This window comes from Rhincodon typus, chromosome 8, assembly GCF_021869965.1.
Source record: "Rhincodon typus isolate 14 chromosome 8, sRhiTyp1.1, whole genome shotgun sequence".
NCBI lineage: Eukaryota > Metazoa > Chordata > Chondrichthyes > Orectolobiformes > Rhincodontidae > Rhincodon > Rhincodon typus.
This window is the reverse complement of record NC_063339.1, coordinates 36562372-36581426: the sequence shown is the minus strand read 5'-3', so window position 1 is coordinate 36581426 and position 19055 is coordinate 36562372. Positions and strand designations below refer to the sequence as shown.

The 19055-nt window shown below is 38.8% G+C and overlaps 1 protein-coding gene across 17 annotated transcripts in view; it reads right to left on the bottom strand.

Moving 5' to 3' along the window:
- mark3a (MAP/microtubule affinity-regulating kinase 3a) overlaps window positions 1-19055 on the bottom strand; it is a 191934-nt gene that overhangs the window by 51171 nt on the left and 121708 nt on the right. For all 17 annotated transcript variants that reach the window (XR_007262590.1, XM_048599715.1, XM_048599720.1 and 14 more), the window contains 5 exons: window positions 17587-17643; window positions 15724-15960; window positions 13473-13592; window positions 3452-3551; window positions 325-437 (listed from right to left, as the gene is read on the bottom strand). Coding sequence is in view for 16 of the 17 variants with exons in the window: in XM_048599715.1 (XP_048455672.1) it covers window positions 325-437; window positions 3452-3551; window positions 13473-13592; window positions 15724-15960; window positions 17587-17643 (627 nt within the window). In the remaining variant the exon portion in view is untranslated. The remainder of the gene's footprint in view (window positions 1-324; window positions 438-3451; window positions 3552-13472; window positions 13593-15723; window positions 15961-17586; window positions 17644-19055) is intronic.

Genomic DNA, 19055 nt, shown 5'->3' with positions numbered 1-19055 from the left:
AGAAGGTTGGGGCTCAAGCCCTACTCCAGAGATTCGAGCACATAGGTCAGGCCGATAATGCAATGTAGTATTGATGAAGAGTTGCATTGACTGTCTTTCTGATGAGATATTAGAACAGGTTAGGTCTCAGCTGGGAATTCTAAGTGCCAAATATTATTCAAGAGGAGTAGATGGGAACAGGTTGGCATTCTAAACAATATTTATCCCTTAATGACAACCGCTAACAAAATAGATTTCATCTGGAAACTCACTGTTGTTTGAGAGGCATTTGAAGCAAACAGCCTACATAAAAATGAAACCTTGTTCTTCGTTCTTTATCCTTACCTCATTAGACTTGCGACCCAGCAACAAATACGTTGCAGTTATTTCATCGTATTTCATTTTGGCAAGGGATTCCTGAATTTCCTCAAGTGTATAACCCATTCCAACCATTATATCTGTAAAACAAGGATCAGATAGTTTTTCAAATACTAGTAGTGCCAACCGCTTTCTGATCAAGAATGTTATTTCCACTATATTCTTTCAAATTTAATCTTATCCTCAAACTACATGTTCCATTTGTAAGGTTGCTAGCCATCCTGTAAATGGTCAAATCATAAAATGTTTGCACTTTCCTTCTCTTACGAAACCCATTTTTAGCTTACACAAGACCAAAACATTACTTCAAAGCCAACTATGGCTATTATGCTTTAGTATGTTGCCCATCTATCATTAGGATAATGGTTTGAAACAAAGTAAACATTAGAGCTTAAAAATGTATCAGCACGTTGTAAGGGTACTCACAATGCTGCTCAATATGGTGCAAAGTAGCCACTTCAATAATTATGATCAAAAGATTAATTGTTAGTAAAAGTAGGAAATTCAGACCTGTATAAGTAAAATTCTCCCTGAAGTTGAGTCGAAGATATGTTGTGTGAGGGACAAGGGAGAAAAGCCTTACTTTATATCTAAACAATGCCACACCTAACTTAGGAAGTGCTTAATGTTAACATTGGACTAAATGGCTCAGATAGAGAAAAAAGTGCTTCCCAAATTTTAGTAAGAGGCAGTCGAGACACTACATTGAATAAAAATTAATACAAAGGAGCTATTGGCTCCAAGGATACTGAGAAACAATGGTGGACATTGTGGAAGCCGTGACGATAATTTTGCAATTCATCTTAGATATATGGGTGGTGCTGGAGTACTGGTGAATTTCAAATGTTACACCCTTGATCAAAAATAGAGTGTAAAGACTAAGGCTAGCAACTACTGATTAGTCAGTTTTATAGCGTGGTAGGAAATGAAAGTCTGGGGAAAAAATATCAAACACTCAGACAAATGAGGGTTGATTATGGAAAGTCAGCCTGGATTTGTTAGTGACAAATAAAAACCAAAAATAACTGCAGATGCTATAAATCAGAAATAAAAACAGAAATTGCTGGAAAAGCTCAGCAGGTTTGGCAGCAGTTGTGAAGAGAAATTACAGTTAATGTTTCGGGTCCGGTGACCCTTCCCTCAGTTCTTCAGTTCTGAGGAAGGCTCACCGGACCCAAAACATTAACTCTAATTTCTCTTCACAGATGCTGCCAGACCTGCTGAGCTTTTCCAGCAATTTCTGTTTTTGTTTGTGTTTGTTAAGGACAAATTGTGTTTAACTAATTTACTTGAGACTTTTGAGGGGTGATGACACTAATGCAGTTAATTTGGCTATAGACTTTCAAAAGGCATTGATAAAGTGCCACATATCAGGACAGAAAAGTTAGAATTCGTGGAATAAAACACACAGTCTGTAGGCAACATGAATACAAACTTGGCTGTGCAACAGAAAACCGTAGTGGTGAATACTTATTCTTTGAGATTGGAGGAAGATACAGCACAACTTCCCTTTTTTGGATAATAAAGTAATGACACAGACATGGAGCACAGGGCACAATGTCAGCATTCGTTGACGATAAAACCTCAAAGCATTGAGAGCTGTGAGTATTGTGACGCCATAGATAGGCTGCTGGATGGGTGGACAAATGGTAGATTAAAAAAATCTAAAGAAGAGAAAAGTGAAATGATTAATTTTTGTAGGAAGGAGTAGGAAAGGCAATACTAAATTAATGTGCAATTCTAAAGGATATAGAGTTGTATAGGAGGATAGAGTACAAAAGCTATTAAAAATTGCTAAAACTGTAATAAAACAGTGATTTTACTTTAGTACCCACAACTGGACACTACACTTTAGGAATGATATGAAAGCATTAGAGAGGTTACAGAAAATATTCATGAGAATGGTCCTAGAAATTAGGAAATTCACTCACATGGATACACTGGAGAACCCGGGACTATTTTCCTTACAGAAGAGGACATTGAGGGGAGGTTTGATAGAGGAGTTCAAATTAGGAGGGGTCTGGATAAGGAGAAAGAGTTTCCCATTTGTGGAAGGATTGAGAACCAGAGGTCACAGATTTAAGGTGAATGGCACATGGCAAAAGAAACACGTGTGGCATGTGACACTTTTTATTCAACAAGTAATTAGAATCTGGAATGCACTGTGGTACTGGAAGATTCAATTCAAGCCTTCAAAAGGAAAAAGAGAGAAAGAATTTGCTTAAGTCATTTTTGATCAGATGATGCAAAGATTGTGACAAGAACAAACTGCAGTATCCAGTTAAATAAAAAAAACAAACACTGTGAATGCTGGCAATCTGAAATAAAAACAGAAAATGATAGAAATACTCAGTATCATACAGCATGTGTCAAAATAGAAACCGGCTTTCCAGCGAATGATCTTTTATCAGTACTGGAAGAAGTTATAGATTTAACAAATTATTACCCTGTGCAGTGCCAGGGAAAAAAAAGTGAGGAGGGGTGGAGGCAAGAACAAAGGGGAAAGGGTATAGTAAGGTGGAATACAGGTTTGACTTAAATGACACAAGAGATGAAGAAGCAAGGCAAAAAGCAGTAGCAAGTGGACAGCCAAAGGAAGAGAACTTGGATCTACTGTAAATGGCAGTAACTGGGCCACTGACAGCACTTGCTGTCCAAAGAATTGGGATAAATTTGAAGTTATTAAAATTAAACACAGTGTCCAGAATGTTGCAAAACTATCTAACCAAAAGAGGAAAGTGCTCGTTCTCAAACTTTGTTGAGTATCATTGGAACAGTGAGGAAGAGCTGAGGACAGAGGGGTCAGAATGGGTTTTGGTGAATTAAAATGGCAAGTCCAAAAGCTCAGTGTCATGCGTGCAAACTTAACTGAGGTGTATGGAAAGCCAAGATAAACAGCAACATCAGACAAAGTTTGCATGATCATTATCCTCAACACCTCCGATTTAACTGTGGATCATCCTGAAATCATTTAACTCTATTTAATAGCTGACAATTAAGTTTAGTGAAATCTGTAGCTTTAACTTTGAACATTTCTTCAGTGCCATAATAAGATAGTTAACAAACTCAACAAAATCAGTTGTTTCACACTTACCTATTCTCTTAGTATCTGAGATATCGAGATCTGGCTCTACAAAAGGTCTAAGCTCATCATCATCATGACCTGCATTGATCCACCGATCCTTCATGATTTGCTGGCAACAAAAGAACGCAAAATAAATTCAATTTAATTGAGATCTTTTTCAATGTCATTAAGTATTTGTACAAAGAAACATGGAACAAAAGGTGACCTATTGTTTAAGCGGCTCATCTTAATACATATTGCAACTGATAGTTGCTTTCCAGTCATTTCTCCTCGATGTATATGAAGGCAATGAATCATGTTGTGCTGTGCTTCCATACGCACTAGCTGTACATTAGAAACAATACATTGGAAGAGAAATTGGTTCTGCATCTGTGAGCATAGTGAGTTTCAATTGGCTACTTGATCATGCCAATGACATTTGTTCTTTGAAATTCATGCTGAGTATAACTTCTAAATGAGTCACTGAACAGACACCATCAGGGTTATGAATGCCAATCTTTTCTCCATGCTGCTGGTCCCTGAAATACGTTTTACAAATTGCACTGTCTCTTGGCGAAGGTCAGTTATGGATTATCTCTGTCAAATTGTTCGTCTGCATAATCACCACACATGTTCTCAACAAAAAAAAAAAAAAAAAGGCTTGCGCTAACAGCTCTGGACAATGCTTCAGCCTGCTACATTTGCAAAAATGGTGATCATAGTTGTTCCATAAGAAAACACCACAATATTTACCTAGAATTGCTGCAGAGTCAGACCACTTTCATTAAACCACCTGATCTAAATCTGTTCTTTGTTTCTTCTCACCTTGTCCACGTATTCCTTTAATCGTGTATCCCAAATGTAGGCAGCATGACATTGCAAATATGATGCTGACATGTGCACTGATACTAATTTGAGGGCTGAATAATATGGAAAACTGCATCAAAATCTAGTAATGTGTCAGGGCAAAATATAGCAGACGCTGAAACCTGAAACAAACATACAGACTGTTGAAGAAACTCAATAGGTCTGGCAGCATCTGTGGAAAGGGAAACAGAGTTAATGCTTCAAGTCAGGTAACATCTTCAGCAGTGAAGAAGAGTCACACCAATGCCAAAATGTCCACTCTCTTTCTCTGTCCACAGGTGCTGTCTGACCTGCCGAATTTCTCCAGCATTGTGTTTTGTTATCGTCATGCATAATAAGGATTGCAACATGGATGGATAAATTTCAACGCAAGTTTAATAGAGCCAAGTATGAGATAATACATTTGGTTTGGAGAAGTACAATCACTTATTCCATTTGAAGTTATGAAATTAAATGAGTAGAGAAACAAAGATATTTGTGAATAATTTGTTAAACAATACATATTTTTACATACTACACAAAGGATATTGAAATAATTGAAGAAATAATCCAGTGAAGCAAGCAGAATTGTGATGGTAAATTATAAGCAAACTTTCAGCAACTGAACCTCTTCCTTGAAAGGTTGAAGATGAAGGGACCTGATAGAGGCCTTTAATATCATTTCAGAACACGGGACAAAATAGATATAATAGGAGAAATTACACAGAGCTTGAGAATTTCGAACCCGCTGCAAAAATGAGTGTTGAAGCAGACAGCATTGGCTTAATTAGGAGGAGATTTGGTGCAGACATGAGGGATATAACATTATAGTGAAAAGGGAAAAGGGTGGCAAAAGATCATTAGAGTTAAAGAAAGCTCATGTGAAGTATGAAGTTAGTAGGACCAATGGTCTATTAACAAAAGTAGTCATGTATGGATTTCTGTGGACACAGCTACCCAGTTTCTACCATTCAAAACTCTTGATTTTTACCATTTTCTGTCCTGCAGCCATCTTTAAGCTCATTGTGCAACCTTGTCCTTGGCTCTACATGCCCTGATTGCATCTTTGCTGTCTCCACATGCCCTAGATGTTATATTACCTTATTGACTGCCTTTAAAATACGTGTAGCATGTTTGTCTAGTCCATTATTACATTACAAAATCCAATAAAGTTACTAACAATATTTTCTGTTATAAATACTTCTTTTTAGGAAAAATTATATTAACTTTCTACCAATGCATTAAAGTGACTATTCTGCAGCTTTCTGGATCAGTTCCTATTCCCTTTCTGAAAGCAGAAATTACATTTGCTGTTCCTCTGCACTGGCACTATTCTTGCCTTTATTGATTTTTTTAAAAAAAAGATTTGATTCCCATGCTTCTGATATTTCCTCCCTAATTTATTTTGAGTATCCATGAAGGAATCCATCTGGATTTGCAGATCTGTCTTCCTTCCTTACTAAAATAAATCAAAAAACTGCAAATGCTGAAGAACTGAAACAAAAACAAATTGCTGGTGAAATTAGCAGGTCTGGCAGCATCTGTAGCATCAGTTTGAAGAGGAGTAACTGGACTCGAAATGTTAATTCTGCTTTCTTCTGCACATGCTGTTAGATCTGCTGAATTTCACCAACAATTTCCATTTTTGTCTGTCTTCCTTATGCTTGGTTAGTTTGTCTACTATCCACTTTAACAGTGGTTATGTTGCTCTGGAAGACTTCTTTAAATCAAATGTTATTTCCTCTTTATTTAGTTCTTGAAACAGACTACAGGTGGAATTTTCTCCTCTTAGAGAGGTGGCAGGGAAGGTGGTGGAAAGAGAAGGTAATTGGTCAGATTAGCACCAGGGAGATATCCGACACCTTCCCAACACCATCAAAACAAAGTTCTGGGAAGGAAAGCCTAACCTTCACCTTCCTGGCCAATGGCCAATTGAGGCCTTTAAGTGGTCAATTAAAACCAATTAAGAACCTCTTCACTTCACCACCAAGAACAACGGTAATGCTGCCAATCAGAAAAATAAAATGGCTTGCCTGCTAGATTTTTTTTGAAAGTGGAGTGGGGTAGTTGCTGGCCTGCTTCTGTCCTGCTTGTAACCATGTTTCCAAAATTACAGCTACATTTTCATCCTCTCTTTTACTGACTACTTTTCACTTACTTTGCCTTAACTTGCAGTTTCTTTCTAGGCAGGGGGACAGCCAGAACTCACCTCAATGATGTTCTGCTGCCTATCATACCAAACCCAATGAACAAGCTAAAAGCTAGGTATCAAAAATTCTTGACATGGAAGTTAGAGCATGGACCTAGCGACTTCAGCTTGCCATACGCTCCAAAAGATCTCCATGTTGGACATCGGGCACCAAACCTCACAGTATGCTCCACAGACACCACCACACGTGTCACGTCCATGAGCATATTATCTCCGATTCACTTACAGTACACTTCTGAACTTCAAAGCTTCACCAACTACCATTGTTCTGGCAGCAGCATTGCACTGAGCTTAGGGATGTGAATCCAGCTCACAGACTGGACCAGGCTGCATGCCCAACCTGTTTACTGTCATAGTGCACACTCGCTCTAAGCCTACCTGGATGCTCAGAGTGTCCCTTTCTTGTCTACCATTACCTTGCCTTTCCAATTTGCACTTTGCCCTCTTAGCACTGCTGTATAGCCTTCCATTTAGAACAGACACAAAGCTAGGGAGCTTGACAAGGTTGTCCGGAGTCCTTATCAAGTCAGTGGAGACAGCCTTCTGTCAGGGTTTTCCAGCACAGTAAGTCAAGTGCAGCCTCTGATACTGGTCCAGAGTATTGGACAGAGTAGGCTGCTTGGCACGGTCAGAGTCAGGATGTTCTCCATTTAAGACTTGTCATGACAAATGTTGAGCAGTCATGGAGCCACAGAGTCATACAGCATGGGAACAGACCATTCAGTCCAACTAGTCCACACCTACCATGTTCCCAAACTAAACTAGTCCCACCTGCCTGCACTTGGCCCATATCTCTCCGAACCTTTCCTACTCATGAACTTATCCAAATGTTTTTTAAATGTTGTAACTGTACCTGCATCCATCACTTCCTCTGGCAGTTCATTTCACATATGAACCACTGAGTAAAAAGGTTGACCTCATGTCCTTTTTAAATCTTTCTCCTCTCAACTGAAATATGCGCTCCCTAGGTTTAAATTCCCCCACACCCCACCACGGAAAAGACACTTGTCATTCAACTTATCGATGCCCCTCATGATTTTATAAACCTCAATAAGGCGACCCCTCAACCTCCTAAGCTCCAGTGAAAAAACCCCAGCCTTTCCAGTCTATTTTTATATCTCAAACTCTCCATTCCCAGCAACATCCTGGAAAATCTTTTCTGAACCCTCTCCAGTTTAATAATATCCTTCCTATAACAGGGGAACCAGAACTGCACACAGTACTCCAGAAGAGGCCTCACCAACATCCTGTACAACCTCAATACGAAAAGTCCGCCACCAGCGTTCTCCCTAAATGCCTTTCTTCTGCATAAAACTGAGGTCCGTGCACGGGTAGCGACTTCCCAAACCAGAAGCCAATGCTGCAATCCATGCAGGCACACCAATTTCTGTGCGCAGAATGTTGGAACAGTTGCATGCACACAGCAGCACAGTTCAAAGGAACCACGCCCGTCACTAATCCTACTTTTTTTTTTGCCCTGGGTCCTGTATTCCTCTTGCAATGAGAAAGAAGTAGGTATTAAGGGAGACAAAAGTGGGCGACATAATTGTTATGTTGGTGCAGTTGGGGTGTTCTGAGCGAGTGAGAAGGTAGTGCAAAGGGCATGCAGGGTTATTGGTGTTGGGGTAGCTGATATCCAGCAGGGGGAAATGTTGCTGGAAACAGCAAGAGGGATACAGCACATGCCTTGCTAGGTGTTAGGTACAGCTATGGTGAGTGTGAGGCACTAGATTGAAGATGTGGCACATATGTTGGCAGAGTGGAGAAGGATATTTATCCACTTCCTAGTTTGCTTTGCATCCTCCTAAACAGTCAAGGCTGATTTGCGCCAGGTGACAACATCAATACATCTAGCATGGGCTAGTGTCATGGCCTCCTCTTCTAGTTCTGGGAGATGAAGATGGCCCTCCATTGCTCTACCCCACATAGGACCTGCCTGAAAAGCAGGATGCTTAAGGTTCCTTGTCTGCCATATCCAGGGAAATTGTCAGGAACCATGGAGGACAGTTTTGGACTGAATGTGGTTGTCAGAGTGCATAACAGCCTTTTAATAATGCAACAGGCACCAGGGATGCCAGTCAACACTGGGATATCCCTGCAGTGGCAAATTGTCCCAGAATGGTTTGTGGTAGGATAGGACAGAATCAGATGAGAGGAACACTATATAGACAGAGTATGTGATTAATAAAGGAGAATTTGGTAAGGTACGGCAAGAAATTCTGCTAGGTCTTGCAGCAGAAAACCCTCCCAAAATCTCAACATAACTGGCACTGAGCAAAAAAAAAAAAATTCAGCCCAGAGAGTCTGTGTAGGGCACATAAAAGAGGAAATGGATTTCTTAAGTGTCGTTATGGAAGGAACATTAAGGAAAAATAAGAGGAAGGAAAAGAATATCAATGTTGGTTGCTTTGAGAATTGAAGGTGGTTATTAACAAATGAAAAGAATGGCACAGGATGGCGATTTATGGAAAGACACCTTTGAGCCAAGGGTCTGTCTTCACTGCAGACAGATGAGGAAGCTTGATGACCACATAACTATTGAACCTGAATTTGAGTTTGTATTATAAAGTAGCAATATAATCAGCTGATGTTTGCACATAATTGCTTTAGTGTTGCAGAGCCTGTCTCTAGAACTTCTTAAGCAGCAACACTGGGTGATGCAAAGGCACAATGTGTAACTTAGATACTTCACACAAAAGAAAAAAAAAATGGACAAGTTGCTTAATATCAATTCTGCACTTTATAAATAAAAGTAAAGAAGATCGCAGAAAAATGGGTAAGGAGAAGAGAGCAATTTCAAAGTTATCAAACTGCAAAAGAAGATTAAGAGATCAATACATATCACTTTTTTTCCTTTCAATGTCGAAGGATCTAAAATAAAATGTATAATTTCGTAGCATATGGTGTTCTCAGGCAGTACTCTAGTTAGCCAGCTTGTTTGACAAGGCCAACTAAGTGTCTTTTTAAGTAGAAAGCAAACTTCAGTCTTCAGGTGTAAAGGATTGATCAGAAATGCTGTAAGATTGAAGAACTTTGTTTCATCAGCAAAAGTCATTAATTATTAACTCTATCAGATTGCATTTTTGGCAAGATTATAACTTTCACTTTTTATAAATAGGATGTCAGTGATGTATTTTTAACTCTTTGCGCTTTGTCAACAAATTCCCACCCACTAGGTAGTTACGAAATCCATTAGCAATCTTTCAAACTTAAAATAAAACAGCTCAATTTGTTAGACAAAGAAGTATTGCTGAAGAATTTCAAGTGCTGACTCCTTACTTGGGTAATGCTCACTAGGCATTAATCACCACCAGTAGAAGATCCAAAGGACTATCAATAACAGATATTTGGGAGTGTCTGTTGGTAGGTTACTTGAGGAGAAGTGCATTACCGCTAACCCTGAATCAATCAATCAGTCTTATCAAGCATCAATACATTCTTGCAAAAAGACTGAGGGAGTTGCTCCCAATGATTAGGAGCAGAAATACTAGTTTTTCATTGCAGAACGTTAAAAGGAAATAGCTACAGAGGTAGTGGATGCACTGGTAATAATCTTCTAGGAGCCCTCAGGTCTGGAAAAGATGCAGACGAATAGAAAACTGCCAATGTAACACCTTTTATTAAAAAGGGAAGGAGGCAAAAAAAAAAAAAAAAAAAAAAAAAAAAAAAAAAGGAAACATAGGCCAATTAGCATGATGCTTATTGTTAGGAAAATGATAGAGTCTATTATAAAGGATGTAATAGCAGAATGTTAAGAAATGCATAGTAAGATCAAGCAGAATCAGCATTGCTTCATGAAGCAGAAATCATACCTGAAAAATTTACTGGAATTCTTTGAGGTGGTAACAAGTGGGATAGATAAAGGGGAACCAGTGGAGGCAATATATTTAGATTTTCAGAAGGCATTTTATAAAGGTATCACACATTAGACTCCTTAAGATGACGAGCCCATGGTGTTGGTGGTAGTACATTAGCACGGATAGAGGATTAGCTAACTAGTAGAAGTCAGAGTTGGAATAAAAAAGAAGACTTGGAATATAGAACAGTACAGGCCCCTCGGCCCACAATGTTGTGCCGACCTATTATCCTACTACAAGATCAAACTACCCTGCATACCCTACATTTCACTACCATCCACGTGCCTATCCAACAGTCGCTTAAATGTCCCTAATGCATCTGACTCCACTATCATTGCCGGCAGCACATTACACACACCCAACACTCTGTGTAAAGAATCTACCTCTGACATCTCCCCTATACCTTCCTCCAATCACCTTAAAATTATGTCCCCTCATAATAGTCATTTCCGCCCTGGGTAAGTCTCTGGGTATCCACTATCTATGCCTCTCATCATCTTGTACACCTTTATCAAGTCACCTCTCATCCTTCTTCGCTCCAACGAGAAAAGCCCTAGCTCCCTCAACCTTTCCTCATAAGACCTGCCCTCCAGTCCAGGCAGCATGCTGGTAAATCTCCTCTGCACCCTCTCTAAAGCTTCCACGTCCTTCCTATGAGGAAACCAGAACTAAACACAATATTCCAAGTGTGGTCTAACCAGGGTTTTATACAGATGCAGCATAACCTCGCAGCTCTTAAACTCAATTCCACTAAGGGGGCATTTTAAGGCTGGCAATCTGTAACTCATGGCATGCCACAGGGATCAATGCTGGGGCAGCCGTAATATACAATACACAGTAATAATTGGATGAGAAAAATGAATCTACTATAACCAAGTTTGCACATGATACAAAAATAGGTGGGAAGGCAAGTACTGAGGAGGACGCAAAGTGTGTAAAAGGATATGGAGAGGTCAAGTCAGTTCACAGATAACATGGGAAATAGGACTTTATGCATTTAGGCAGGAAGAATAGAACAGCTGAGCATTATTTAAATGGGGAAACACCACAGAAAGCTGCAGAACAGAGGGATGAGTGTCTTCGCCAGAATCACAAAAAAGCTAGCATCAAATTTGAATGAGTAATAGAAAAAGGCATATGGATTGTTGGCCTTCGTTTCAAAGGGGATGGAATATAAAAGTATGTAGGTCTTGCACAAACTGTACGAAGCACTAGTCAGATCCTAGCTGGAATTATGCAAATAGCTTTGGATTGCATATCGAAGGAATGATATACTGGCTTTGGAGGCAGTTGAATGAAGGTTCATTAGACTGATCCCAGGTATGGAGAGACTACTTATGAGGAGAGTTTGAGTAGATTGGGCCTGTACTCAATGGAATCTAGAAGAACTAGAGATGATCTTATTGAAACATATAAGATTCTCAGAGCACTTGACAGGGTAGACAGAAAGACTGTTCACCTTGTGGAACAGTCCAACACCAGATGACAAAATTTCAGAAGAAGACGTTGCACATTGAAAATAGAAGTGAAGAATTTCTTCTCTCAAAGGGTAGCAAATCTGTGGAATTCTTTATCATAGAGGGCTGTGGAAGCTAGGTCATTAAGTACATTCAAGGCTGAGATGGTCAGATTTTTAAGGAATCGGGGATTATGGGGAAAAAGGCAGGAAAGCAGGTTTGAGGATCAGCCATGATCTCATTTAATGGCGGAGCAGACTCAACAGGTTGAATGACCGACCTCAGCTCTTATGTCTCAAGGTCAAAGGGGTTATTCTTCTTACTTAAGCCAAGATAATGAGAATTAGCATGTCTCAGTCCTAAAAATTGAAGCCTCTAGTAACTCTATACTATTGCTCAAGTGCAGATCAATTAGAGGCCACAAACAGATTCAAACCTCAGGCATCCTTGATCCATTGGATTCAGTTGCTCACTAGATAAACCTTCTAAATTATTATGGGCTTGAATCAAAGTAAAAGGTCAGGATTTTACAGTTCATGGTCTAACAACAGCAGTCACCTGTAACTTCAAAACAAACTGCCCACAAAAATCTAGCAATCTTAACATTGATGTCCCCCTGCACAAAGTCAGTGAATTTAAAAGTTAGCTTAAATTCATATTCATCTGACTTGGGTGTCACTGGCTTGGCCAGCATTTAATGCCCCTACGTAAGTGTCCTTGGTATGGAGCTGCCATCCAAACTACTGCAGTCCTTGGTGTGTTGGCACACCCATAGTGCTGTTGGGGAGGGAATTTCATGATCTTGTCCCAGTGATAGAGATGCAATGGCAATAAAGTTTCAATTCAGGTTGGCATGAGGCTTGGAGAGGAACTTACAGGCGGCAGTATTCCCACACATCTGTTGCCTCTGTCATTCCAGCTGGCAGAGTTGTGGGTTTGGAAGGCACTGTATAAGGAGACTTGGACAATTTCTGCAGCGTATCTTGTAGGTGGCACACACTGCTGACATTGTCCATCAGTGGTGAAGGGTGTGAATGTTCAAAGTATGGAGTTTTTTTAAAGTTAAATACTGAAGTTTTATTTATTTATTCAGACACTTATAGGGAAGTTCAGTCACGAGGTTACTTTTGCAGTGCTGTAGTCCTGTTGACCAAATGCATTAAATGCGTATTTTCTTCCTTTGCTGCTGCTCACCCTCCCTGTAATCACTTCCATCTATCGGAATACTTCCATCTTACATTCCACTTTTACACTTTCGTTTACGTACCTCTGCTAATTTTAAGTATGCCAACAGAAAAGTGAGTATGTACTTTCTTAAATATACATGGCGGTTACCCTGCAACCAAGATTATCATAAGTGTAGAATCAGCATCCCCAGTGGGGGTGCAGATGAGATTCTCATGTCGTGAACTTTGAGCCAGTAATGGCTGCTGTGGAGGTCCATTTGAGTGTTAAAAGTTACAGGGCCCCTTTAAGAACTCTAGATCTTTGTAATGGTGCCTGTGGCTGCACTTAATTTAAATATTTTTGAAACAACCATTTGAGAAAAGACTGACCAGTTCACAGATCTTTAAAAATTCTATCAATATTTCATCTTATAATGGTGACATCAGTTTTCATAAATACATGAATAAATAATGGTATGACAAAAGAACAACAGTAAAATAATCTGGGCTTCTTACCTCCAGTGTACCTCTTTTAGAAGGATTAAGCACCAGAAAGCGTTTAAGGAGGTTTTCACAGTCTGTAGACATGTAAAATGGAATCCGGTATTTCCCTCTGAGCACTCTTTCCCTTAGTTCCTTTAACACAAAGTTCAAAATAATTAATGCCTTACTGGACATTGTAACCACTTCCTGAATTTAGAAAAAGCTCAAAATGCTTCTGAAATATAATTTTGGGAACTTATTGCTTCGGGTTGTAATTTTTCCAATTCTCACGCTAAAAGACACCAAGGTTCCTTTACTGACTAGGGAACAAATGCCGCATTTTTCTAGTCAGTACACTCAGTAAAATATTAAGTTGCATATTTATCCAATACTTCATTAGGGATCTCCAACAGTACTCAAAAAATTCAAAGTTAAATAAGCATATATATTAATTATCCACTGTGTCATTAAGCTGCAGCAACATCAAACTCTGGTAAATCATTTAAAAGAGAATGAAGCACAACTCTCAGAAACTATGCCATTTCCCATGTTCAAATTATTAAATACTACAGTTAATCCAAAGGACAATTTTTTCTTTCAGTGGTGGCGACCATGCTCATTGTGGGCATCTTTCTTGGAAGTCACCAAAGATCTAGCAATCTCTATTACAGGATTTCCCTTTTTCTAGCCATAGTATTTAACAGGTTGGTCCAGTTCGGTTTCTGGCCAATGGGAATCCTCAGGATATTGAACTTGGAGGTTTCAGTGATGGCAATAGTACTGAACATCAAGGGAGATGGTTAGGTACTCTTATTGTAAATGATCATTGCCTGGGACTTGTCTGATGCAAATGTTACTCATCACTTATCAGCCCAAAGATGAATATTGTGCAAGTCTTATTGCATATAAAAATAGATTGCTTTGGTACCTGAGATATCATGCAAGATGCTAAACATTGTGCAAATCAGCAAACATGCCCATTTCTGATCTCATGGAGGGAAGGCCATTGATAGATCAGCTGAAGATGGTTGGGGCCTCCTGTGCTTGATCTGCTATCTTACAAAATTCACTTACATAGGTTTATCACTTTCCTACACTGTCACAAATCAGCTCAACTGATGCTTGACGAACAGCAACTCATTTCTGGATTAGCTTTATAGCTTTATGGAGTCAACAGAGATTTCCAGATCTGCCTCCAAATTTGTGTGTGTTCATTTATTTTTGGACAGGAAAGTAGTGGTAACAGTTCAGCTTTTCTCATTTACACCTGCATCTGACATTTCTCTTTCTCTTTTGTTTCAACCGTTATCTTTTTTGCCACTTGCCTTCCACCCTATCTCAAACCTCCTCTTTTATTCTTTGCTCCCTTTCTCCTTTCCCTATCTATATACTTACTTCCAACCTATTACATTGGTACCACTGGAAAAAGTTACCACTCTGAAATTTTATCTCCTTCTCCACAGATGCTGCCATGTCTATTAAATACTTATATTAGAATCTTCAATTCTTTTCTTTATAATAAAACATTGATAATTCTTCACCTTAAGTTAAACCTTACATAAAATGAAATAAGTGACATGCACATGAGATTAAGATGAAATCAAAATCAAAACTAAATGTTTAGAAAATATGCCAGAAAGTTGTGGAAACTTTACTGTAATGATAAATTTTGACATTTCAGTTAGTCTCAGGACTGATGGTAGTGAATGCTGTTAACTTTTCTATCATACTACAGGCAAAATCTGATCCACAAGATGGCAAAGCTAGTTACTGACTGCATTTCTGCATCAGCCATTTACCTATATATCACTTTGACCGAAGAGAAAAATCCCTCTCTATATGAAAGATGTTAAAGATGAAGGCACTAAACAAAGGCATATTAATGACAATCTAAACATCTGTAAAATGTCATTTACTATTTAGTTAAGTAAGTAATCAAGGGATATTCAAGGATGCCTCCATTCGTCTGACTACTATATACACATCTCTCCCAAGTAATTTTGAGATATAGTTTTGCACAAGACAATTATCCTTTGCATGGTTGACAAAAGAATCTACAACTTTGACAATTTCAGTAAAGTCAGGCAGCCTTTGGAATATTTTTTACAAGTGTAGTTAGTATTATAATTTCACACCAGAAGTGAGATAATAATTGTATAATCTGTTTCCATGATGCTGGTTGAGGAATAAGTGCTGGCCAGGGCACCACAGCACAAGAAAAGCACCATGTGGTCATTTATTTAATAAAATTAGAGCTTTTAAGCAAAGGAAACTCGAGAGTTACCTTCAAGTTCTGTCCATCAAATGGTAATGAACCGCTGACTAATGTGTAAAGTATAACACCTAAACTCCAAACATCTACTTCAGGCCCATCATATTTCTTCCCTTGGAAGAGTTCTGGAGCAGCATATGGTGGACTTCCACAGAACGTGTCCAGTTTACTGCCAACTGTAAACTCATTGCTGAAGCCAAAATCTGCGATTTTAATATTCATGTCTGCATCTAGCAGTAGATTTTCAGCCTAGGTTTAAAAAACAATGCAAATGAAGAAACTATAAATTAAAAATATGCATAGAAACATTTAATTTGCAATATCTCCATCATATCCAATACATTAAACCACTTTAACAGACATTCAACAAAGAAAAGCCTTATTTCTTACTATCTAAAAGTTAATTGAAAAAAGAGTTATAGAGTCAAACAGCATGGAAACAGACCCTTCGATCATAGACCCAGCCAGTCTATGCCAAACATGACCCCAAACTAAACTAGTACCACCACTGGCAACATCCTGATAAATCTCTTCTGAACCCTCTCTAGCTTAATAATATCCTTCCTATAACTGGGTGACCAGAACTGGACACAGTATTCCAGAAGAGGCATCACCAATGTCCTGTATAAGCTCAGCACGAATTTCCAACTCCTATACTCAAATGTTACATTTTGATCTCAATGTTAAGTTGAAGATGCTGCAAATCAAAGGAAATTGCATGCAAATAATGTATTTCCTCGATGTACTTATAGAGAACAGCGTTTCAAAGAACAAGAGTAATTTCAGTTAAAAATAATTTCACAGGTATAAAGATTGAAGAAAATGGGAAAAGCCAGAAAGTCTGCATCCTGACACAAAGTTTCCCATTCTGTGACTATAAAGCACCTTCAAAAGAACCTCCTGTCAAATCTCTTGGTCAAACAATAACATCTAACATCTAACTGCCCAAGCTGTTTCTGTGCATTAAGCTAAATTAATATTGCATCCCCTTTAATTCTCAACATTACTTATGGCAGCAGAACAAAATGCGGAAACCACAAATGCAGACAAAATCAAATCTCTTTTCAATTGAACATCAGGTAGTTTGAGATGTAATAGCTAATCGAGTTAGCTGAATGTATATTTTCTGAACAGAGAAGGTACAGTGGAATTCTTGAAAATAAGGTATGGTGACAGAATGTTTGGTTTTTGGGTAGAACCTGTGTGTCAAGGAGGATCATTGTGGGTTCAAGGTCATCCAATATTTCACACCTGGCAAAGAAGCTCAAATAGGGATCAACCCTTCGTGGCAGACTTCACGATTTTAAACTCAAAACAGGCAGGTTTGCAGTACTCAAGGATACTGCTAATGATTGATCAGCTATTGTGGACAACTAGTGGAAATTGAAGGTGTAGATCTGTTATAGGGCTGAGTATTCCCACTTAATTCCAGAAAATGTTGCAAACCAAACTTGGCTTACAGTTCTAGCTGACAAGCAGAAAAGTTGCTCAGATAAGTAGGACTGGTTACATGTCAGTCGCATACTTTAGAATCCTTAAGACATGATTCTGCTGTCCTGCAATCAATACTTCTGGAGCGAAAGATGTACTGGATAGAAATTCTGCAGACGGGTGCAAATTTCTCACTATTTTCATTCAGAACTCAGATTGCTTCTACCTTTATAGCAGGATACAAAAGCCAAGTAAAATTAATAAACTTTTCCCTGAATTTTTGTTAATGTGTGTGATAATTCTAAGTCGCCCTCAAATATGAATTAGTTAAATTATTGAAAGTTTAATTTTACATATTAAAATAAGAAAAAGAATAGATTGCTAGCTAACACACTGCAACAGGTGAAACACTCTGCATATGAACTAAACACTGGTATGACTTACCTTAAGATCTCGGTGTACAATTTGCTTTTGATGACAGTACTGCACTGCAGATACTATCTGTTAAAATAAAAACACCAAAAGTTAGTGATCTCAAGTGTGATCACCCTGTAAGATCCTTTCAATTTATTTAATAGAAAGCTTCACACCCCACATAAGCATATAGTTTTTTCTACTTCAAACAAAATGCTCAGAATATTACTGACTCCCAGGTGACAGGAAAACCAGTAAATGGAGTTACTTCAAATAAGTTTTCCATCAGCATGCTGACAGGTGGATTGTTGGACTCCAAGGAAATAGGCAGCTGATTTGTATAGTTACAGTGCATGTTACAGGCCACTGCACGTGGTGGCTGGCAGTTTGCTAGTATCATTGAGACTCCATGGCTCAAAAGAGAAGGCCATGAGCAAAGGAGGACACCAATGTGGCACCATTGAGCTAACAGGAGGGATTTTCCCGCCAGAGTGGCCGATCGCTCATGACTAAATTTTAATTTTTACATAGCTGTTGGAGGGAACCTCCATTTTGATATATCCCCAGGGTGACCTCCATACCCCAGCAGCACTTATCTCTTTGCCTGCAGTATTCTGAATGGGACAGCAGCATTAGGAAACTCCTGCAGCCCTGAACTTGACAGTGTGCAAATTAGAGGGCCACCCATAGTAGAATCACTGACCCAGTCCTGCTGCCAGTAAGTGAAGGCTCAGGACCCATGCTCTGAATCAAGCCCTGTGTAATGTTTAGCCCAATTAGTTTCTGGCCAAGATTGGAAAAACTAAAAAGTGTCACTTTTGCTGGATGAGGATCTCGCAGTACCTTCACATCTAATTGACTTCTTTTTGGCAAGTCATGCAAGGAACACCTGCTCAGTAATAGATACTCCCATTTCTGTAAGTTTCGAATTAAATTCTTTAGATAAAAGATTGCAATGGTCGGAAGCCTCAGGGACCAGAAATGGAAGAAAAGAACCATTACAATAACCAGAAGTAAATAGAATTTCAAAGTCAAGAAATAAAAGGTAACAGATAAAGAAGGTAAAAGACTAAAAAAGACAAATCTTATCCTATGGTAAAGTGCGTCAATCACATAATTTAGCCATACAATAGACTATTTTGTGACCTTTAGACCTGAACAGGATTATATAAAAAATGTTGAAATGGGTTTTTATATTCTCAGCAAGCTTAGTAACAGGTCACAATAGAGCCACCAAGGAAAACATGATGCAAAGGATAATCTAAGTGCACCAATTTCTATACACTATATATGGCAGATATAAAAATTCAAGTAATTACATAGGTAAATAAAGTCAAGTACAACAGGCAAATCTGGATGTTACCACAAAATTGTGCTATACACAGAGCCGTGGTAATTTTACTAAGTATTGTAGCACATCAGTGTACCAACAGTGTGTTAGTGACATTACTAGGAAAAATTACTGATTAGAACAGTGTACAGATGGTGTGGAAAAGCAG